Consider the following 23164-nt stretch of genomic DNA (forward strand, 5'->3'; position numbering starts at 1 on the left):
TTAGAGCAGCCCTCAGGCCTAGTGATCACCTTAGTGATCCTCCACTACATTTCCTGGGGCTGGTGAGACTCCATTGATCCACACCGCTCCTCCCTGGGAGACGCTCCCTCGGCCTTCCCCTCCCTACAAACAGCTGCAAAGGCGTCCCCCCCTCTCTATGGAGGAAAGCTGGCCTCAGTCCTGAGAGACCAGGGGTCCAAGTCCCTGATCTGCCCCAGGCTCCTGCTGAGACTGGCTTAGCCTCTCGCCGCTCCGGTTCCCCATCTCCACCGTGGGGGTAACAGCACTGCCCTGCCCGACGGGTTTGGGGGGGGATTGTGAGGTGCTCAGTTACTTTGGTGATGGGGGGCTATCTATGTGCTAGGGACAGTGTGGGGTGTGAGGGAGGTGGGGGATTTGTCCGAAGGGCTGTGATGTGGGGAGCGGGGTGTAAGATGAAGGGCATCTGTTGGAGGTGGGTAGCTGAAATGAAATTGGCTGGGGGCTGGGAACTCAGTTGGAATGGGGGGGGAGGGTAGAAATGTTGCCAGCCCTCCTGATGTTTGGGTGGCTTTTAAAGGGTTCTCCTTGGTTTCGGCCTCCTGCTGAAATTTTGCCCTTAGCCAAAATGGCCGCCATCGCGCCTTCATGTCAATAGGTCTGAAGCCAGCATGACAGCCTCTATAGCCCCTTAACCTTGGTAGGCAAAAGTGAGGCTGACCCCCGGTAACGGTGGCTACCGTCTTCCCGTAGTGTCAAGGGGGGAAGTCAGGCCGCCCTCAGGCAAGGTGGCGCCTTCATTGCGGTGCGAGGCTCTGGCAGAGAAAAGGTGGATACAGAGACTGGCCCTGCAGGCAGCAGGGAGGCCACGGGTGTGGAGCTAGGCAGGAAACAGCAATTAGAGGAAATTGGGGGCACGAAGCAGACTAAGAGGGTGTGGGGGAGGGAACATGGGGGATAACAGACAGAGCAAAGGGGGAGGGACTTTGGGCAGGAGACTGTGGTGGGCACAGGGAAAATGAGAGTGGGGGCTGCTGCCTGCCCTGTCTAGCTGGTTGGGGAAGCTCCCCAGCCCCAAGGAGACAGGTGAGGGGAATCCGAGACCCCTCGTTTTTATGTGTGTATTTCAGGGTGATTAGACCGTCCGAGCTTTGGTCCATCCTTAGCCTGATGTATCTCCTTGACGTTGTGGGAAATCAACCACCCACTGGCGGAGCTCTCAGAGCTAAGCAGGAGCGAGCTAGAAGGGAATGTGAATGGGCCCCCTCCCCTGGACACCCCTGGGCTGGAGGAAGTGCGGCTGCTGCTAATTCAGTGGGTGACGCTCTTCTCTGGAAGTCATGACCGTGTCAATGCCCCAGGTTGACGTCAAAATGTACGCGGGTGGGGCTGTCTTTTAGCGAGGGCAATGTCGCTCTGAGAGCTCATGGCCCACGGACACAGAGAAAAGAGGTGGTTAATCTTGCTGTCCTGGCCAAATTCCAGAACCTTCTAAAAATAAATGCTCTCCGTGATCTTGCTTAGTTATGATATTCGTCACTTCCTGTCCCAAACCGGTGGTGGGGAGTTCCTGGGTTCCAGGCCAGCGGTGGCTGAGATCGCAGCACATCCACATTTGAAGTCAAGTTTAATGGTAAGACTAGGGTGCTAGCTCTTAAAAGGCAGAGCTTCTCCTCTACCTGAGAGCCAACTACTTACCCTTCCACCTTCTTCGGTGAAATAACCTACCATAACTCATTCCAGGAGCGTTACCGTTTAGGAATAGAACTGTGCCAAGGACAAACATGTAAGGTAAGGGCACTGAAGAGAGAATTAGGTGTTCCGTTAATTGCAACGAACAGGAAGCCAGCTAACTAGCACCAGCTGTCTTGGCTTGGAAGAGATCTGGGATGTGTGGAAGACAAAGCCATCCGTTTATTGGATATTGCTATTTAACTTGGGGGTGGGGGTTGTCACATTTAGGGTGCATCCCATGAGGGCTAGAGTAAAACCAAAGCTCCTAGTAGAGGTTTAGGGTTAGGTCTCTGTCTGCTCAAAGGGTTTGGTTGGTCTGACGGTGGAAGCTGACTAGCTAGTCATCTTTGCAGTCCTGTGGCTCGTAGTGTTTCAGGACTTTCAATATATCCGGCTTCTCCTCTGTCTCCAGCAGCTCCCCTTCAAGGGAAACCAAGGATTCCACAAGCCACGTTACAGGAGGGTTCTGCAACAAAAAATCCATCACTTCATCCAAGGCCTCCCAAGCGTTGGCCACCTTCTCCCGGCTCTGGCTTAGGACGTTGCCGGACAAGTCCTGGAAGGAGTTGGCGGAGGAGAAGTACCCGTGTAGCTCCGCCATGTTCTGATGCACTTGCTGCATCTTTTCCTGGAGATGTGCGGGAAGGCCTCTGACATTGGATAAGAGGTTCAGGTACGTAGCTTGCAGCTGCTGCGTCAGGCTACGGGACATCTCCAAGGTCTTGGACTCCACCTGCCGTGAGACAGCAAAGGAAGAGTTAGTGACGTGAGGTTTGCCTGGACGCCGCGGTCGCTGGCTTAGACCCTGCTTCTAGTCAAGATACCTGTAGCTGCCTGGAGCCGCTGTCCTTGCTGCGGCTGGCTTGGGAGTTGTGATCCGTGCTGCTGCTGGCTGGGGAGACGCTGTCCTTGCTGCCCCCTGGCTTGGTCTGGAGGCCCACTTCCTGCTTCTGGCTCCACTGTTCCCACATCCCGTGCAGTTTCTCCTTGCTGCTGGGAAGCCTCTTCTCTTGCTGGATGTGTTCAATCTGCAGGGTGGAGAAAGCACCGTGGAGTCAGGCTGGGCACCGTGAGCTGACCAAGAGCAGAGAGGGAGGCTGGACGGGGAGGGGCGATAACAGCGATCTGGCGGAGTCCGAGGCCACGCGGCTCCCAGGCGGCACAGTTTGCAGGCCGAGGAGAGGGCCGGGGGTGTTCTTACCAGGTCGATAGTCTGGTGGAGCTGAGAGAGGTTCTCGTGGGTATTCTGCCTGGTCTGTCTCAGCTTATTCAGGATCAGCATGAAGGCCCGGTTCCGCAGACTGGTGGACAGGGACCCCAGCCGCACAAAGCAGCCCTTCTTGTGGTGTTCTGCTGCGGAGGCGTCCAGCCCCTCCATTGTGAGTGCAGCTGGAGAGAGAGAGAGGTGGACACCACATTAAGGAGGAGGCAGGAACTATGGTCTGGAGCCTCACAGGTATTTCTGTCCCTCAGTGCCATGGATCTCAATGGAAGTTTGGAGCCCAAATACTGTACCTTGGAGGATCTGGGCCTATACAACTTCCCAGGAGGTAAATAGGAAACTTGTTTAGTGAGTTCCTTGGGGAAGCAGGTCCAGAGACCACCTGCTGCAGGAGTGATAAGTACAAGGGGTGACACCTAGTGCAGGTGAGGGGGACGTTGGGGTGTGTGTGCTAAGATCTGGGGGACTCAGCCCTTTTATAGCACTCCCGAGAAGAGCGGTGCTTCGGGCAGCTTCTCACCTAGCTCCTTCTCCGTCAGGGGCAGATACCGATTCATCAGCTCTTCCGACTTGTCCAGCGCTCTGTCCACGCTGCGGAGGAAGAGCTGACCCACTCTAGAGCTCATGAGGCTGCGTAGGCTGTTGGTCATGGCTGTTCGGGTGCTACCCCCGAAGTGGGGATGGCTCGGATTGTTGGCCCGGGCCGCCTTGGGGTCACTGCTGGTTCCCGCGCCCTTTGCTTGCGCCGGCGTGGCCTCTGTCTCTTTGTAAGAGACCGGCTCTGTTGTGTCTGTCACCACCTGGAAGCAGGAGTAGCTGGGGTCAGGGAGAGAGACCTGGCGGTGACTCAGAGGAGGGAGAGGGCAGTGGGTCAGAAGGGCAAGTTCCCCCAGCTAATCCTGGGGAGGCCTTCACACCAGGACACTAACAACCCTCCTGCCTAGGCAAGGGGGGCTCTCGCTGCTGCCTCCATGTCTGAGATCCCCCGACTGACCAGTGTAAGCTTCCTTCCAAGCAGATCCTGGGCCTACGAGGAAGGATGGTCCAATGGTTAGGGCACGTGTGGGTTGAATTCCCTGCTCTGCCACTGACTCCCTGCTTGACCTTGGGCAAGTCACTTAGCCTGCCCGTGCCTCCGTTCCCCATCTGTACAATGGGGTAACAGCCCTGCCTCGGGGCGGGGGTTGGATAAAGAGTGTGGGAAAAGGAGGCCACGTAAGTACCAGACAGGCAGCTAGTGAGCCGCTCTTCACAGCAGTCAGTGTTCTCGCATTGCCGTGGCAATCAGCGATTGGCCGTTCCCATGGCGGGACGCCCGCATGGTTCCCCGCGCCTGGGCTGGGTTCGTCTCTCAGTGGGAGATTCCCTTCCCAAGAAGGCTGCGGAGGCAGAGATGGTTACCTGCTTGGGTGGCTGCGGAGGGGCTGGCAGCTTCCCTTTAGCCAGCCCCTTGCTCCTGGTCTCCTTGGCTGGCCCAGCTGTTGGGACAGACAGCGGGGTGGTTAATGAGCCGTTGTGGAGCACTGGGCAGACGCAGAGGGATCGGGCCTAGGCTGCGGGGCGGCTGTGTCTGCGAAGATGGAGCATGCGGCACCTTCTGTGTTTTAAATGACCATCAATCCACATGGAGCACTTGCCCTGAGCTTTTCACCCCCCCCCCCCCCCGGCTCAGCGTGTGTCCCCTGCAGATGGGCCAGTGTCACTGTCCCCTTTCCATTTCCCCTTCTCTGAGGCCCAGAGAGGCGACGTGAACTGCTGCTTGACTTCCTGGGGCAAGACAGGCTGAGTTCCAGCCCTGCCTCCAGCTCCCCAGCCTGTGATCTCTCGGCTGCATCACACGGGCGCTCCTAGGAAGCTCCCAAAGGGAATGTGACTATCCTGCAAGCTGTGGAATTTCCTCTCCCCAAACAGCTGTTCCCCAGGGACTGGCGCTGAGCCCCTATCCATGACAGAGTGTGACAGGCGGACGGAGAGCGCCCCCATCAGACCCGGTCCAGCTCGGGGAGACATCCCCACGCTGGCTGTCCTCGAGCCAGCGTGCTAAGAACAGCTGCACGGCCGGACTAGCCAGAGACTGGCCTTCTATATGAAGACCAGCAACGGCCCCGATTCCTGGGAGCTCCCGAACGCTTGAGGGAAAGGATCAAAACCAATCCGGCGTCTCCCAGCGGCTGTAATCGCCAGCTTCACCCTCGGGTTCCCCTCCCACTCCCCAAGCTCCGGCCGCCGACCCACGACTCACTCTGAGGTCCCCAGTCAGCTGCGGCCAGCTGGGCAGGAGAGACGGCTGCAGCGGCCCCGAGCTCCGCTTCTTTCTCGGCCAGCTTGCAGGTGGGTTCGGTGGTGGGGCAGCTGTCTGGCATGGAGTCAGCAGGGGCCAGCTCGTAAACGGAGGCGACCAAGGGCATGCTGACCACCCTGTTCACTGCAAACTAAACCCAGGAAAATAGCCACGGGGGTTAAGGAAAAAGGATTGGGTTGCACCAGCTCCCATTCCAACCCCGGGGGAACGGCTCTGGGCTTTCTGCCCCTGCGGCACTGCTGGGAGTCCTGACTTTCTGAGCCAGGGCACTGCAGGGAGAGAGCGAAAGGCCCTTCCCGCTGCACTGTGTCTAGGGGTGTGAATGGGCTCTCCCTTCTGTACACGGGCGGGGTGCCTTGGGCAGCTGCCCATCCCCACGGTGGGCCCAGGGGCGGCAGGTTATATGGGCCTGTGGTGTCCATGCTCCAGGAATATTCAGGGCCCGTGGGCCCGGCTCCACCAATGCGCCTCTCCCCCGGCTCCGCCTGCCACCCCCGCGCACCTGCCCCAGAGCATCTCCCAGCCCCGCCTGCTGCCCCGGGTGATTTAAAAGGGCCCGGCGGGCCCCAGCCGTCACCGCCAGCAGCGCAGCAGGGCTAAGACAGCTTCCTGCCCGGCCTTGCTCCACGCCACTCCCGGAAGCGGCTGGAATGGCCCTACGGTCCGGGGGAGTCTCCACGTGCTGCCCGCGCCCCGAGCGCTGACTCCACAGCTCCCATTGGCCGGGGACTGCGGCCAATGGGAGCTGCGGGGGCAGTGCCTGTGGGCAGTGGCGCGAAGAGACCCTCTGGCCCCTCCGCCTAGGAGCCGCTGCCAGAGGGGTGTGCAGGTCGCTTTCGGGAGCCACCCAAGGTAAGCGCTGCCCCCCTCACCCTCTCCCACACTCCAACCCCCTGCCCCAGCCCAGAGCCCATACCCAAACTCCTTCCCAGAGCCCATCCCCCGCCCGACTTCTCCCCCCGACCCCCTGCCCCAGCCCAGAGCCCACATCCAAACTCCCTCCTTCACACAAACTCCCTCCCAGAGCCCGCCCCCACTCCTCCACCCCATCCCCAACCCTGAGCCCACACCCCATACCCAAACTCCCTTCCAGAGCCTGCCCCCGCCCCCATTCCTCCACCCCAACCCCCTGCCCCAGCCCAGAGCCCACACCCCACACTCAAACTCCCTCCCAGGGCCCACCCCCACTTCTCCCGCCCACCCCCTGCCCTAGCCTAGAGCCCGCACACAAACTCCCTCCCAAGCCCGCCTCCTGCCCCCACTCCTCCACCCCTGCCCCAGCCCAGAGCCCACACCCCATACCCAAACTCCCTCCCAGAACCCGCCCCCCGCCCCCACTCCTCGACCCCAACCTCCTGCCCCAGCCCAGAGCCCACACCCCACACCCAAACTCCCTCCCAGAGCCCACCCCCCACCCCCACTCCTCCACCCCTGCCCCAGCCCAGAGCCCGCACCCAAACTCCCTCCCAGAGCCCGTCCCCCGCCCGACTTCTCCCCCCGACCCCCTGCCCCAGCCCAGAGCCCACATCCAAACTCCCTCCTTCACACAAACTCCCTCCCAGAGCCCGCCCCCACTCCTTCACCCCTGCCCCAGCCCAGAGCCTGCACCCAAACCCCCTCCTGCACCCAAACTCCCCCCCAGAGCATTAGGCAGGTGTGTGTGTGTGGGGGGGGGCAGGACTTGAACCCGGAACTGTTCTGGGCATCAGCAAAAATTATACAAACCTGCCGCCCCTGGGTGGGCCATGCGTTGGTGTAATCTGCTTTCCAAGACAAAAAGCCCGGGGCCTTGTCTCTCAGGCCCCAGGTCCCAGCCGCTGCCCTGGGGCAGACAGCTAGCACTAGAACTGTGGGCGCAGAGTGTTTCTTTAGGTACAAGGGATCTCACCCCTATATTTCCCCCTCCCCCCACTGATCTCCATTCACAGGCTCAATGTGGCACAGGCAGGCTGCCCAGGATAGACCTACCTGCTGTTCCCTGTTGTCTGATGAAGCCATTTGCAGTCCAGTGTCGGAGGAAGCTGCCTTCAGTCCATTTTCACCGGCTGGCAACGTGACATCCGGACTTGCTGATGGGATGGAATGGGGAAGATAAGGTAGGTCAGGGGAAAAAGTTGCCCAGACTAGCTAGAAAGCAGAACAGCGTCTTGTTGCGCTAGGGGCTGTACATCCACAGTGAGAGACAGTCCCTGCCCCCAGAGGGTTTACGGTCTAAAGAGACCAGACAGGTGAAGGAGGGGGAGAAAGCAGGAGTATCATCATCCCCACTTTACAGATGAGCAAACTGAGGCAGGCAGAGAATTAACGACTTGCCCAAGGTTGGGCACCGTCTGTGGCGGAGGCAGGAATAGAACCCAGGTCTCTTGAGTCACACTTAACCACGAGACCAACCTTCCTTTTGTGCGTAACAGTCTCCACTAGGGATGAACAGGTGGTGTGCAATGAGAACTGTGGGGGGAAAGGCTAGGTTAAGGCCGTGTCTACACGATGAAGACTCCGGCCGCATTGCTATACTGGCGTAACACCGGCATGTAAACACGGCCTCTGCCCCGGCAGGGGTTTTTCCATAAGCGTAGGAACGCCACCTCCCCGCCTGACGTTAGCTATGGGGATGGATGCGTTCTTTCATCAGCAAAGCTACGTCTGCACTGGCGGGCAGCTCGGCGCAGCCGGGCCGGTCAGGGCTGTGGGTTTTTCACACCAATGTAGCCAAGTCGGCCTAATATCAACCAAACCTAAATAAGTGTCGTCCTCCCCGCGCTGCGTGTACTGGGCAATGTTTACAACGGCGTCAAGGAACCGTGTTGGCTAGAGAATTGTCTGAGCCTAAATCCCTCACTTCCCTGCCCTCCAGAGAAAACCTGGGAAAACCTCAGCGGACGATAGTTCGGCTGCGGGTGTCAACGGGACAAGGGAAGTTTCAGCACCATTCGAGGAAAGGTGACTGAGCCATGGGTCAGGCCTTGGGGCATGTGGGGGGCTTTAGGGAGAATGGGGCAGGGGAGAATCTCACGGGTCTGCACGTACATCCACTTCCATGTGTGTTTGGGTAGCAAGCAGGACCCAATCAGCATCTGACTGGTTCAAGCAGGGTTACTCAGCCATCTTCCAGTGCAAATAGATCAGCTCTCATCCGTAAACCGTCCATAGCAAAACACAGAGGTAGCCGAGGCTGCTGCCCCATCCTGTTTGGTGCTGCTCGGAGTATGGCAGAAATCAAGAGCTCTCCAGACAGGCTGGCAATGGAGCTTGATCCAGTGTCTTAACTCTCAGAGCAACTCCCCGTTCGCTACTCTGTACAAAGCAGTCCCTGCTCGACTGGCACCTAACCACCGCCCGGCCCCACGGGGTGGGCAGCGCCGAGATCGGAGTGAGACTCTGTGCTGACTGCTGAGGGCTGGCATATGGGCTGGATGGGGGAGCGACAGGAGCTGAGTCTAGGTTGACTTGGTCCTGCCTCAGCGCAGGGGGCTGGATTTGATGAGCTCTCCAGGTCCCTATGTTTCTGTGGTGGTTAAAGCGTGAGACTGAGAACGGGCTGTACCCTGTGCCCAGACTTGCTGCTAACTCGCTGTGTAACCGTGGGCCAGTCACGCCACCTCCCTGTGCCTCAGTTTCTTCACAATGGGGCTTCTACTTCAAAAGGGAAGAGGGCTCTGTGAGGCCATTGCTCATGCTTCAGGGTTTCAGCTGACCACCAGCAGGGCTCAGGAAGGGATTCCCCACACACACACTCGTACACAATGTATTCTCCTTCCTCTGAAGCATCAGGGATGGCCGTGGCTGGAGATGGGACACTGGATGGGGTGGGCCAGAGCTCTGAGGTGGCACAGAGCATTCTCCCTCTCAGGTGCTTGGCTGGCTGGTGCTTGCTCAGGTGCAGGTCTAACTGATGGCCGTCTGAGGGGTCAGGAAGTTTTTCCCCTGGTCAGATTGGCAGGTGCCTTGGAGGGTTTTCACCTTCCTCTGCAGCATGTGGGTTATGTGCCAGAATAAGGGCACCTTGGTCTCGCCTGTTCTCTGCCTGTGGCACATCCTAGTCTAGGGCTGTAATGCTTTGTGGCTGTAGGGTTTAGGGCACTGGGCGGGGTTGATGGCCTGTGATCTACAGGAGGTCAGCTGAGATGAGCAGGTGGCCCCTTGGGGCTTTGAACTCTGTCAGATGGAAGGTGCTAGAGAAGTTGGTGCTGCAGAGGGCTCCTAGCCGGGCCTTTGCCTGGGTCTTGCCCACTGCTCCTCCCCGTGGTCAAGCAGCCCAGGGAAAACACAGCTTCCTGGCTGTCCGCTCTTGCTCACTCCTACTGCTCATTGGCGAATGTTGTTAATTTATGGCAGAAAATTCTATTGAACACGTGCATGAAAGAGTGAGAAGAGGCTGCGTCTGCTCAGCGTCTCCTTAGGACAGCAGGTGGGGGAGACCAGCTGGAGCTGAGAAGGCAAATCGTTCGGGGAAGGAAGTTTTAGTGCCAAGGACATTAACTCGCTCCCTAGAGCGGCGAGAAGGGGGGAAGTCAATGGAGATTCGGCAGCAGAAGTCACCCAGGAGACCAGTTCATGCCAGACTCTTTGTAATCAGCTTGACCGAGTGTCAACTTTGCCTTCGAAAAATCATTTCTACTCACCCTCAGCCATGGTCTCTGCTCATCTGGCCAGGGGCTGGAAAGGCCTGTTCCAGCCCCGCGCCCAGTGGGGGCCGCTGTCCAGCAGGTAGCCGGACCCTGGTAGGAATCCACCCAGCTCCAAGGCAGCTGCTTGCATCATGCTGTTGAGTCATTGTGACATGTCATGACTCATCACAATGACATTGTGTCACTGCGACAGCCTCTCCTGGCCCTTTCAGGGAAGGGGAGGAAGTCACAGGTAGTGCCTTTGCTCCCCTCCCCAGAACGCAGAGGTCAGCACGCTCCTGCTTTGGGCAGACCGAGTGTTGATGCACCTCTTGCTACTAAGCACACGGCGCATCCGTCTCCTCCAGGAAGCTAGAATGACGCAAACAACCGTTCCATTGCCTGAAAACATGGGGGAGCGGAGTTGAAATTCACTTTCATTCCAGTGCACATCACCACTGACATTTTTCTGACAATAAATAGATACAAGAACTGCTCCCCCCCTCTGCCCCCAGAACAACAGTCGCCCAGTGGCTGGAGCTCTCAGCTGGGGGCGAGGAGACCCAGCTTCCAGTCCTTGCTCCAGACTGGGCAGAGCAGGGCCTTGAACCTTGCTATCCCATATGCCCCACTAGAAGAGTCAGCCTTGCGCTCTGAACTCTCATTTGTGCGAAGTGAGACAGCTCCACCAGGAGACGCTGAGTGAAAGGCTGCTCCCCACCCATGTTGGGATTCCCTCTGCGATCTCTTCCCACTTGGCTTCCCAAGAACTCAGGTATCTTTGGCCTACAGCTGTTGATCAGACTCCAACATGGCTGCAGAGTCCATCACCACTCCCGAGTTGCATCAAAACCTTCTCCCTTTCTGTACAGCTCACTGCATTTACGATACATTGCGTCACACAGGTTTGGCTTGGTTACGTTGGAGGAAACAATCCCTGCCCAGCACAGGCTGTCCACACGCTGACCGTGGTTTGACTTCCTCTTTAGCTCCTCGCCACATTCCTAACTTCCTTTTTATTTTAATCTCATTCACAGTAAATAGGTCACTGCGTGCTCTCCCTCTTAGCTTAGCGGGCTCAGACATTGTGTCATCTTAGCCTGCTGACCCATTTGCTTCTCTTATTTAGCACAAACGTTCTGGTTTCAACCTGATGATTGATTTACAACCCTAATTCTAGCTTCCAAAAAATGAGATCTCCCTCCCTCTGTTAAGCCAGGCCTCAGCTACACCCCACCCCCCTCCCACTTCCCAGGTACAGCAATAAGGTTGTGAGGTGTTGAAGAGCAGCTGGAGGAACACAAAGGTATGTTCCATTAGCTGCCTTAACACCTCTCTTCCTTGCTTTCGCAGTAGCGATGCTGTGTGCAGTGATCTTCACTCACCCACCCTAGTGATTTGGGGTATTCCTTTTCCAGTTCTTAAGACAGTATCTTCAACCCAGCCAGGGCTGCTTTCTTGCAGGAGGTGGCTCTTTGTGAAGACAGCCAGATGCCCAGCTGAACAGCTTTTGTTTGGATAGCATCTAGAGGAGCAGGCCCCTCAGTTGTGGACCAGGACTCCAAGGATTACTGCAGTACAAATACTAAAGAGGCGGTGCCGGTAGACCGCGCTTTCACTCCGCTAAGACTGCTCAGAAGCAGCTAAATCCTTTAAGCATCCACGCACGAGCGACTTTGTCCAAGAGGGTGGTGGGCATCCCTGAGAACCTTCAGGACGCCTGCTCTTTGATAAGCCAGTGCCACAGACCAGCACCTATTACTACAGGGGTAATCTTGGTCATTCTGAAACTGGTGTAGCCATATTCTGCTCTTCAACACAGCAACAGCTGGTGCAGTGAAAATCCTGAGCTTTATGGGTGGAGTTGTTCAGAGGCTCAGGCTAACTAGACTATGTCAGACAGGACTTCTGCTCTCCAACCAACCACTGCTTTGTAGAAGAGCCTAGATAGCGTAAGCCATGGTCACGCTCAGCTAAGCGGGCTGGAATGCTCTAGTACTGAACAAAAAGGGAGAAAACCGAACTCAACCAAAATGACATAATGGAGATCAAACTCCCTGCGGGCACCTTTGATGTTGTCCAGGTAGTTCTTAAGGCTAATAAGGGGGTCTGGGAGATTGAGACTCCCTGTGTCTTTGATTAACTACCTCAAACTGACTTTGAAAACCTTCAAAAAAAATTTTTTTTTCAGGCTATACTCCCATTGTATGGAAAATTTAGGGGTAGAGATAGCCTCCAATAGAGAGGACAAGAGCTTGAACTCTTAAATGCAACCTGAAGTGAGGCACTGCCGTAAGCCATCACAGACCCCATACATTAAGTTTCAACTGTAGAGAGAACTTGGTTGCCAGTGTAACCTTAGTTTGGCCACACCTGCCTGATACATTTTAGGTGCAGGCTGTTTTTGCCCCAGAGGCTGTGTAGTCAGGCTAGTGAGAGGAAGATGAGCCATGTGTGGGGGCTATCAGGAGTCTTATTTTAATCCTCCAAGCTCTAGAGCTTACACTAATTGTTACTTGTAATGCCCATTGAATCTATCCTTGGCTAGACTGTTGGTTGCCAACAATGCCAAGTGACAGACCTCAGCAAGCTACAGCTGGCCAGCAGTCTGGTCCTATGCCCCCTAATGCCACGGCAGTCTTTGCTACATCAGCAGCCACCCCTTTGCAGCTGTATGCCCTCTGGCTTTTTCTGGGGGCATGTCCTCCTTCTCTGGAGGTCTTGTCCCAAAGCAGTCATGTGCCCAACTAGTCAAACGGGTGGTTCTGTTAAACCTGAGAGATGTAAGTGCCTCAAGTTCAATAAAGATATGGGACTGCAGTGGCACACAGACCACTTGAGGGACTAAGCAAGGCCTAGGATTTACACTACCATCTGTACCCCAGCTAGACTGCTCCCGAGATGGAACAAGTCATGAAAGTGCAGTAGGAAGGACAGAAGATTGAATTTCAGGTCACTAGATGTGGCCCAAATGCCCTCCCAGAGTTCGCTGCAAGGCCTGCTACTGGAAGGGGAAGGTAGTGTAAAGTTAAACAGCATTACCCCAATCAGAGATCTCTGGGGCATGAGGAACATGTATGACAGGGGGAAACTAGTGCTGACTGCAGATTACAGCCATTTCAAGGCTGGCCTCAGGGTGTTGCCTCCATGGCTAAAGCTAGGAGGGGCTAGTTAGAGGGCCTATGAGGAGCAGTGGCAGCAACTCCCCAGGACCTAATTCATCTCAGAACCACTGATCTTGAGGAAGCCAATGGCTGGAGCTAATGAGGGTAAACTCCTAGTCTCAAGAAGCTGGGGAGGGGATTGTTGGTAGGAGGAGAGAATCCACACCCTGCAGAGGAAGGCCCTCAGGTGCACCAGCAACACAGGACAGCTTCGCCAAGAATGCTGGACATGCCCAGGAGGGAGAATCATCATTGACCTTCATGCCTGAGCATCTCACTCAGAACAAAACAAGCAGAGGCCTTTGTTTCAATGCAAGTACAGCTTTTATTGTGAGCAACATGTTCTTACCCGCTACAGGAGTCAGGGCCCTTAGTATTAGGCAGGAAGGGAATCCTATGTGAGCCATTCTAGCTCAGAAAGAGCAGCAGTCCTGGGCACCCTCTTAAGAGCACTGATCTCTTAACCAAGGAAACTTTCGTTGAGTGGAGAGAACCCAAACTAGTCAGCTTGACTTGGGTCAGTGGTTTGTTGTGGTGGCACTTGGAGAGAAAGCAGTTGCTTAAGGCTGGAGCAGCTTGTAGAACCTTTAACTGGACTAAGCCACATTTGCTTGGGATCTGCCGTTAATAACATTTCATAGGAAATGACCAGTTGGTTCAGAAATCCTTGGCCTGGGAGCAGCCATCTTATTTAGCTCTTTCCTGTGCTGCTGGAGAATTTGCAGGCCACTAAGACAGATTGAGAATGCAACATGTGCTAGACTGCCTACTGCTACCACCTGAATGAAGTCTAGAAGACAAGGTCAGGGTTGAATCTGGTTGCTAAATAGAAGTGGTCTAGGCTTCTGAGGTGCTGGGCAATCAAATGCTCTGAAGACTCAGGCTGTTGCCTAGAGATGGCAAACTAGGCCCCCCAGCTTGAAAGCTGGGCCTTAGATCCCATTTTGGGAATCAGTTTTGCTGGTAAGCCTCTGACCCAGTCCACAGGCAGGTTTGGGAGACAGCCACACCTGTGAGCTGCAGGATAAGTTTCTCCTCCCCAAGTGTTTAGTGGGATAGAACAAACCTAAGCAAGGCAAGATGGATGCCAGGACTGAGGCACTTGTATCCAAACACCAAGTGCTGCTATCTAGATATGGAGCCAGGCTAGATATGTGACAGGAAGTGACAAGTGGCATGAGTTACCCAAACCCCCATGAAGCTCTATGCTTAGGAGAGCCCCTTTGAGTCCTCAATCTGCAGGACACAACTCCATCTCCATTTCCTCCTGCTGCTTGCCTGATGGGGCAAAGGGTCCCACTAGCCAAGAAAGGGGGACATTATGCACCACATGATCCATCAGCTCATCCACCAGCTTGCGGGCCTTGGTCACTCGTTCACGGCTCTGGGCCAAGACGCTGCCAGTCAAGTCATGGAAGGAGCCGGCAGTGGAGAACGAAGTACGTAGTTCTTCGACGTGGTGACGAACCAGTTGCACCTTGTCCTGGAGGTCAGCAGGGAGGCCTTGCAGGCTGGACACCAGAGTCAGGCAGGTGGTCTGCAGTTGCTGGGTGAGGCTGCGGGACATGGCCAGTGCCTGCTCCTCTACCTGCTGCAAACAAACAGGGGTCAAGTCAGAAGTCAGTCTGGACACCAGGCTTCCCCCACACCAAGGAGACTGGAGTCACCCTCTCGTGACCTACCTCTGGCTGCACAGAGCCCATCTCCTTACTCTGACTTGGCTGCCTCTGGCTCCACTCCAACCACATCTGGTGCAGCTTCTCCTGGCCATCACGAAGCTTCTGATCAACGCCCTGCTTGGCATGCTCCATCTGGAAGGGAAGAGACATCTGGGATCAGCACCAGGAAGGGACCTTGCCATGTTGGCCACTTAACCTGGCTTGGCACAAGCCATTGCATGGGAGTGACCGGAGGCGCTTCAGAGGAGTACAGGGGTACATGCGCATGGCCCACAGCTGTGTTCCTACCAGTTCTATGGTTTGGTGGAGCTGGGAGAGAGCCTCCTGGGTGCTCTGCCGGGCATGCCTCAGCTTGCCCAGGGAGTGCTGGTAGGCTCGGTGGCGGAGCTTGGTGGACAGGGACCCCAGGCGCACGAAGTAACTCTGCTGCTGCTTCTGCTGCTCCACGGACGCCATGTCAAAGCCTGCCACAGAGGTGGCCAGTTTAGCTGGAAGCAGAGAGCGGAGGGTTAGTGGTGCCAGGCGGAGGAGATGGCCAGGGAGGTACGGGATATGCCTGCACCTCCTCTCTAGAGGAGGCAATAATGCCTCTAGCTTGGTAACCTTCTTAGGGTAAAGTGTACTAAGCTGCTGTACCACTTAGTCTCTATGGGTGGGACACCCCGTACCCCATGGTCACTTTTATACAGTCGATATAGGTCTGAAGCCCTCCTGAGGGCTCATTTGAAAACCTCAATCGGCGGAATAGCAGCAGCCTGTTGAGCTGTGTAGTTTCTACTGTAGGATTGTCCCTGAACAGTTGTAACTCCAGGCAGTGCCCATGCACCAGTTTCTCAGAGGCGGACACCAGCAAGGGATTTAAAATAAACCCCCCCCACACACACACCCTGCTTCCTCCAACAGGGGAGAAGGAGTGCATGAGAAATGGATATCTGGTCACTGTTTGAGCCTCACATACCCAGGAGACTTTGCATCCCGTGGGGTGCAAGTCCTCAGGGGGAGAAAGGTCTAATAGACAGTCACCTCTGGAGCAGTGCTTCACCTCCCATCTCTGCTCATGACCTGCAGGGACTTGCTGGGGACATGGAACTAAGGGGAGGGGGCCCAGGCTGGAAGGTGTTAGCTGGAGGTTCCCCCCCCCAAAAAATGTTTTTATTTCTCTTGTAACCAATTCTGACTTGTGCCTGGTCACTTGACACAATACAATAGATTTCATCTTGACCATGGACAGTGGGTAGAGCCCCCCCTTAGGGGAGGCCAGCCCCCCTAGCTCTGCCCCATCCCCTGCAGTTGGAGCCCCTGCCCCTCCCCCATGGCCAGCTGAAGGGGGCTCCTAGCGCTGGAGGAGCCCCAGGCCAGCCACAGCCATGCAGCCACCATGGGGGAAAAGGCAGCTTTTCATTAGGCTGCATGTGGGTTCTGGGGTGGCTGAGGCAGTGGTATTTGCTACTCAGCTTCCTGGGTTCATCCGTAATCTCCCTGCACTCCAGGGAGTTTCCTGATGAACCCAAATAGCAAATACCAGTGCCTCAGCCACCCTGGAACTTGCCTGGGGCATAATAAAGCAAAGCTTCCCCCCCAAACCCCCTGCAACTGGAGGTCTGGTGGCAGGGGAGGCTGAGCCTCCCTTGGCCGTTTATACCCAGAAGCTTATGGTGTCTGGATTTGAATGGGTGGGGGAACAAGGATGGTGCAACGTTTCCCAGTGTTGGCACGACCAATGAGCTCGCACAGTCCAGGAAGATCTGGAGCCGCACAAAGGTGTGCCTGTCTGGGGAGCAAGGCTGGGCTAAGAACGTGCAGGTGTTGCCCTGTTTGTCGTTCACGAGGGGCTGCGAGCGCACTCCTGTGGGGAGCTGGGGTGAATTTACATGCTGAAGGCAGCGTGAGCAGACCAGGAGTGGCCGTTTGGAAGGCTAAAAGGCACCACAGGCTAGAATTCAGGGGACACCACTGTTCTCAACAGGCCAGATTGTACCCTGGGACCGTCACAGGAAGACAGTGCACTTGGACTACAGGCAGCAAGTATCCTTGTTTCACAGACTGGGGAGAGGCTCTGCCATGAAGGGGTTTGCTGAAGGGCACCTGGGAGGCCAGGGGCAGAGTCAGGAATAGACCGACCAGCCCAATCCTACTCCAGTGGTCTAGCCCTTAGAGCTGGGGCAAGGTTCCCCATTTGAGTGACACCTCTACATAGGAGAGATTGGAACCATGCATTGTTCAGGTGGTCACCAGGTAACAGGGGATGCCAAGAGATCCAGTAATTCACTCATCTCCCCTTCCCCCCCGCCCCCCATTCTATTAGGATCTACAAGCCTCCGAGGCAGAGATTGGTTTAGCCACCTGCTTCGATGTTTCTTGGCCACAAGCTGCTCTCCTTCTAGTGGTTCTCCATGCTCAGAGCACCCTGTACAGAACAGGTCTCCCCTGAGGCTTACAGGTATTGAGGGAGGAGTTCCCCCCGAGCTATGCTTCCCACCTCACAGCAAACAGCATCTTCCAGGGAAGCTAGCAGGGTGCCCCAGGTACAGTGGTTGTTGATGCTATTATGGAGACTCCAGTAGTTTCTCCTAGGGCTTAACTGTGGGGACCTCAAGGCGCCTTATCAGGAAGTTAAGCCCAACCTTGTAGGCTGGATGGCTGGCTTCAACTGAAGCCATGAACCCAACTGCAGCTGGCATTAGCCAGACAGACCCAGCTTGTCTCTTCTCACCTCCTCCCCATGCTACCTCCTTCCATAGTGCGCAGGATAAGAGCGGCTGCTGCTTTCTTACCTAGTTCCTCATCGGTCATAGGAAGGTAGTGATCCACCAGCTCTTCTGACTTGCCCAGCACAGCACCCATGCCGCTCACCACCATCTGGCCCACTGCTGAGCCCATGACAGTGTTCACACCACTGGTCACTGCTGATCTGGTCAGCTCCACACTCCCCTGGACAGCCCCTTTGGTCATGTCCACCATCCCGGTCATGGTGTTGCTCATGGCATCTTTGGCACCAGTCACTGTGGCAGTCACCAGGTCTTTGGTATTGGAGATTATCTAGATAGAGGTCAGATCAGATAAAACTTCAAGCCAGTGTTAGAATATTGCAGAGCGGGGCGGTGATGTGAGGTTTGCTTCCCTCCCCACTGTGCAAGGGGAAGACCCTAGGTTTCTCTACCCCCATCCCAAGTTTAAAAAAAAAAATCTTCCTTAAGGGCCCATCTAGATTAGACACATTTGCATTGTGCAGCGCTACATCAGAGCAAGTGGCCCGTGTTCCATCAGCACAGCATGACTGCCATAAGGTTTGCACTAGGGGGTCAGGATCTCTGCATCGTGTAACAGCAGGGGCAGTAGTTCAGACCAGCCATGATCATCCCCATGAGCAAATGGATCACTTCTGCCCCACCCTGAGTTGGGGCAGCAGGCACTAGTCAACAGATCAAGCCACTTTTTCCTGCCCCATGTAGCTCTGCTCTTTGTTAGGTTTTAGTGCTCATGGCTAAACTCTCCTGCTTGAGCCGAAGTCACTGCTCCCCTTGCCTTTACAAAGGCTTCGAAGCAGAGAGGTTGTTACCTTGTCTGTTGGCTGTTGAAGGATTGGCAGCTTCTCCTCCAGCTTGTCCAGCCCCCTGCATGCGTACTCGTTTGCTGTGGAAACTGTTAAGAAAACCAGTTTAGTGTCTCACGTGACGAGCCCCTGCCGTTACGGCAAGTTCTGGGACAGCTTGAGTTTATGAAGCTAGAGAACCTGGTGCACGAGGACTCTGAAGGGGCAGCAGAAGTCAGAGGAAAGACTTTGCTCAGTAGGCACAAGGGTGAGCCGATTTGCAACAGCTTGGAATGGGTTGAGAACTGGACCAGCGCCATTATTATACTTGGAGGCCGTTGCTGTGGAGAACTAGCAGATGCAGGAATCCTACCCGTCTGCACAGCTCCGAGCTTAGGCAGTACAAGGTTGCTCCATGCTATGCTCCCCCAAAGCTGACACGCTTTCACCCAAGGGTTCTGTGGCCACTTCCACCTCCATAAACCCTCCAGGTGGAGCTTTCAGTGGCCTGGGGAGTGGGTTATGTTCCTCTAGGAAAGCAGGAGAGGTTCCTTAGCCAGCCAATGGCTTCTGATGTGACCAGCCTGACTCCTCTCTCTGGCAGGGCATGAGGCTCTTTGCTTGGCACCCTGGGAAGGAGGGCAGAGCATGGTGCCCTTCACTTGGGCCATGCCACCCCCCTCCCCATGCATCCCCTCCCCAGTTACTCACTCTGCGGCTCGAGTTTGGACAGGATTGGCTGGGCACCACTAACTGCAGCCGCGGCCATGGTCTTCATGCCTTTCTCTGCCACGTCACAGACGGATTTGACATATGGGTAGCTCTCTTTGGTGGAGGTGTAGGCCGTGGAGACCATGTCGTAGGCAGAGCTGACCAAGGGCAGGTTGGCCACCCGGTTTGCTATGTTCTAGGGGAGAGAAGGCAGCAAGGTAGACAGGGTGAGGGCTACCAGGCAGTCTCCCCTTCCAAGCAGGGGAATGGACCCTGCCATTGGTAGCTGAGGTCTGTCAGCTGATCTGGCCTAGAGGGAGCCATTCTCAGAGGGTCATTTACTCTCACCACTTCCAGCTTGCCAAGTGCTCCCCCCCTCTAATGCATGATTAGGCAGATCCAGCATCCGCCATTTGTGATACCAGGCCTAGTAAAGAACTAGCCCAGAAAGGGAAGAAAAAAGTCTTCACTAGAGCAGATCTACACTTAATTACTGCAGTGGCACAGTTGCTCACTGCAGTAAAGACACCAATATGGTGACAACAGCTTCTGCTGTCCACCTCCAGCAGAGGCAGTAGCCAGGTCAACAGGAGAAGCTAGACAGTGCTATCCACACATGGGGGTGTGTAGAACTGCATGGCTCAGGGCTGTGGATTTTTCCCCACCCCCTTGAGCGACAGTTATAGCAAAGTAAATGTCTAGTGTAGATCTGGCTGCATCGTACCCCTCCCAGCTCCAGAAACCCAGGAGTGGGGAGTGCTGCCTGAGTGGGAAGCAGACAAGCCTGAGATCAACAGGAGAAAGTGGCACCAATAAAACTGAAGTCACTCTATAGTTAAGCCAATGCAAACTGTTGTGTGGGCACATTCAGAGAGAGGGTTACTTTGATTTACATTAAGCCAATAAAGAATAATTTCTATTAGATGAAGGCACTTAGACCAAGGGAGTAGTCACATACAGCTTCATGCTAGTTTAGCTACAGTGGTTTATGTTTACACCCAAAGTTATACCAGTGCAATACTGTTCAGAGAACATAGAATATCAGGGTTGGCAGGGACCTCAGGAGGTCATCTAGTCCAACCCCCTGGTCAAAGCAGGGCTAGTCCCCAGACCTGTAAATGGATTGAGCTCACAACCCTGGGTTTAGCAGGCCAATGCTCAAGCCACTGAGCTATCCCTCCTTAGCCTGCTTGTTGTGGTCACCACTGTGACTTCTAGGCGAAGGGGCCCAGCACCAGTTTCCTAGCAGAGGCCAGTAGCCCACCACAAAGAGACCCTACAGCCCACGCATGTACCTACCTCCTGCTCCTCATCCTTTGGGGAAGCAGCACTGGGGTCATTAGAAGCCATCGTGGAATCTGGTGAAACTGATTAGAAGGGATATAGAAACTCACTTGTTAATCTGCCAGCGAGGAAGATTAGGCTTGAGTAAATTCTAGGGCCATAAAGAGGGCTCAGAGGTCAGCAGTGAGAGCTCATGCCATTGTGTTGGCCCCTGGGAGGTTCAGCAGCACAATGCATTGAGTAACATCACTGCAGATCTCCTGGGCCTGGAGGCAGCAGGCAGGGCGGGCATGATGTCACTTACCCGCCCCAGACCTTCCAGTCTGGATTGCAAAAATGAGCTGCTGCCAAGGCCCCTGCTGCTATAAGTAACAGCGGCCTTCGCCCCAGACAGCTCATTGCTGTTTCGACACCTCCTGCTTTGCTAGGATTGTGTCACCATTTTCGTTTTCAGTTGCCAGCCACTAACTGGAGTCAGGGTTACTGCTCAGAGCAGCACCAGGGGTAGTCAGTGGTGGAGCATTAGAGGAATGCTCAGCTCACACCATAACCCACAGTTCCCCATAAGGGGAGGGGGGGAGCCAGCCCCACCACACCTCACAGCCATTTGATTGGGGTTGGAACAGTGCTCACAACAGCTGGTTAAGGCAGCCTTGCTCTGATTAGAAGAGCCTGCCCCACTCCCATCTCCAGAGCAGAGCTGGAGACAGATCCCTGAAGGAGCTGAATGCATCCACTGGGGGAAGGAAGCCACTAGGACAGTCATTGTAGTAGCATTACCAGCCTCCAAGCACTCAAACAAGCCATGAGTCAGACTCAGCCATCACGAGACAATTGGCTCCAAACAGCAGGCAAAGAGACTCCTTTGGGATTCATATTCAAGTTTTTCCTCCTCTAGCCAGGACTTGGGAGGGCTAAAAGCTGAACTTCTCAAAGCTGAAACCCCAGAGCCCTAACACAAACCCCCCACTAACTATTGAGTATGTTGGGAGTTCACATGACCATGGGGCAGCAGTTTCTCTGCCATTTGGAGTAGTTTGATTTGAACCCTCCTGGCAGGATATGCCTGTTACAGGGGTGAAGGGGTTTATCTAAGCCTACAGCTGAGACTTAGCATTTTAGTTAGTTAGTTGTGAGACTCAACCTTTACCCTATAAGGAAAAGGGGGGGGGGAGAAGGGGGAAGAGAAGAACCAACGCTTAGAATAAGTCTCCTCTGTGCTAGGCCATCAGCTGCACAACCCAGCTAGTTCCAGGCTAATCTGGGAGCTCCCAGACAGCAAGTCAGTCCCTTAGCATTATTGACTTGCCAAGCAGTTTGCCTGGAATGATAAGAAAAAAGAGCTAAAGCAGTCAGAGGCCATTTGCCAAACTCTTATCAGGGAGCAAACAAGCTTAGAGGTTGACACACTCAAATTACATTTAATTATAACTTGGAAAACCACCCCCATAGAAAGGCTAAGAACATTGCAAGCCCTTACCTGTCTCTTCTACAACTCCAGACTAGATGCTGCCTGATCCCTGCCCAGCCTTTATATACCAGCGCTGAGACCCGCCCAGCACAGGAGGGGTAGCTCAGGGAGGCAACCAGACCCACCCACCCTGATTGAGGAGGGCTGACCTGGCATGTGGGTGGGGATCATTAGCAAGTTGCATTGGAAATGGATCCTCCTCGGTCACATGTGAGTCCACTCAAGCCCAGGTTTGGAGACTTAAGTCCCGCCCTCCTTGGTTGCTGGGGGGAGGAAAGAAGAAGGATCAGACCTTGGTCTTTGGTGTAGAAAGTGAGCGTGTCATTACAGCTTCTGCGGCTGGTCTGTTTTAGAGGTTGATGGCTATCTAGGATTTATGGGAGTTCTGGTGCTGTCATAGAAGGAGTAGACAATACAGAGGCCTGTTCCCCACCCCGCAGGCCTCCTGGTGCTGCTAAATAGCTCTAGAAACAATTGTATGCGCCCTGGTAGCCTTGTGGGTCCCACCTTGTCTCTATAGTAATAATCAGTGTGTCTAGAGTCTTTCATCTCACAGTGCTTTACAAATACAAATTAACCCTCCTGGGAGATAGGCCAGAGTTGCCATGATTATATTACATGGGGGGGGGAAACTGAGGCAGAGAGGGGGTGTGACTTGCCTCGAGGTCAGAGGGTAAGTCAGTGGCAGAGGGTGGAAAACAAGGGAGAAGTCCTGAATCTTTGGGTTCCCTGTTCTAACCACTAGAGCCTAGCGCTTTGATGGCTCCCTAGGCCAGTGTTTCTCAGTGACCGGTCTGTGGGCCAGCGCTGGTCCCTGAGATCGCCTTGACCCGGTTTAGAAAGGCAGCAAGCCGGTTCCTGGTATGGAAAAGGTTGAGGAACGCTGCCCAAGGGGACCCTGGTAGTGCTGGAGGGGGAGTGGCCTGTCCAGTACCCCTGCTTCGAGGCTTGGGCAGGGCGGCACCAGGGGGTTGGGATGGGGCTTTGCTCTCCTCTCCGTCTGGCAGCAGTGGTGGGTGCTGCAGACCCACATGGAGCTTATCGAATGGGGCACCTCTGACTCCTTGGCTGGTTTCTGGGCCAGCAGCATCCCTGACCTAGGGGAGATCCTAGGGGGTCAGAACCAGCCAAACCTCCCCAGGTTGCTAACTAGGAGAGGGCGTGTCCTGGCTAGGGGCCCCAGGGTGATGGGCAGAGACTGTTTTGTCTCCTGCTGGGCTGGCTGCAGCCTGGAGCCACAACCCCCCCTGCCCCTCTGCCAGCCTGGTACTGAGGGCAGCTGGGGGGCAGGGGGGAGGTCTGCTGGGTCTGCGCCTTGGGGAGGGGAGCTGTGGGGGAACCAAAATTCAGGGGGAGGGGAGCTGGCCGAGACAGCCTTGGGGAGGTGAGATGGAGGATGTTGGGTGGGTGGGAGGAAGAAGAGAATCTGGCCGAGGGGGGAGGGGACGGTCGGGGAGAGGAAGGTGTCTACAGCCTGGG

The 23164-nt window shown here is 55.4% G+C and overlaps 3 protein-coding genes across 3 annotated transcripts in view; all 3 read right to left on the reverse strand.

Moving 5' to 3' along the window:
- SH3GL1 (SH3 domain containing GRB2 like 1, endophilin A2) overlaps positions 1-23164 on the reverse strand; it is a 208481-nt gene that overhangs the window by 118183 nt on the left and 67134 nt on the right. The gene's annotated exons all lie outside the window — the stretch shown is intronic.
- Positions 2051-5343, reverse strand: LOC135894274 (perilipin-3-like). Its single transcript, XM_065422337.1, has 6 exons — positions 5178-5343; positions 4337-4413; positions 3456-3735; positions 2915-3102; positions 2538-2741; positions 2051-2446 (listed from the first exon to the last, which is right to left on the reverse strand). Exons 1-6 carry the CDS (start codon positions 5341-5343, stop codon positions 2051-2053), a joined length of 1311 nt encoding a protein of 436 aa, XP_065278409.1.
- On the reverse strand, positions 13321-21745 carry LOC135893982 (perilipin-3-like). The gene is made up of 8 exons (XM_065421943.1): positions 21695-21745; positions 20230-20297; positions 18931-19126; positions 18247-18329; positions 17462-17726; positions 14976-15175; positions 14691-14819; positions 13321-14599 (listed from the first exon to the last, which is right to left on the reverse strand). Exons 2-8 carry the CDS (start codon positions 20278-20280, stop codon positions 14240-14242), a joined length of 1284 nt encoding a protein of 427 aa, XP_065278015.1. The 5' UTR covers positions 20281-20297; positions 21695-21745; the 3' UTR covers positions 13321-14239.

The sequence above is a fragment of the Emys orbicularis genome, chromosome 24 (genome assembly GCF_028017835.1).
Source record: "Emys orbicularis isolate rEmyOrb1 chromosome 24, rEmyOrb1.hap1, whole genome shotgun sequence".
NCBI lineage: Eukaryota > Metazoa > Chordata > Testudines > Emydidae > Emys > Emys orbicularis.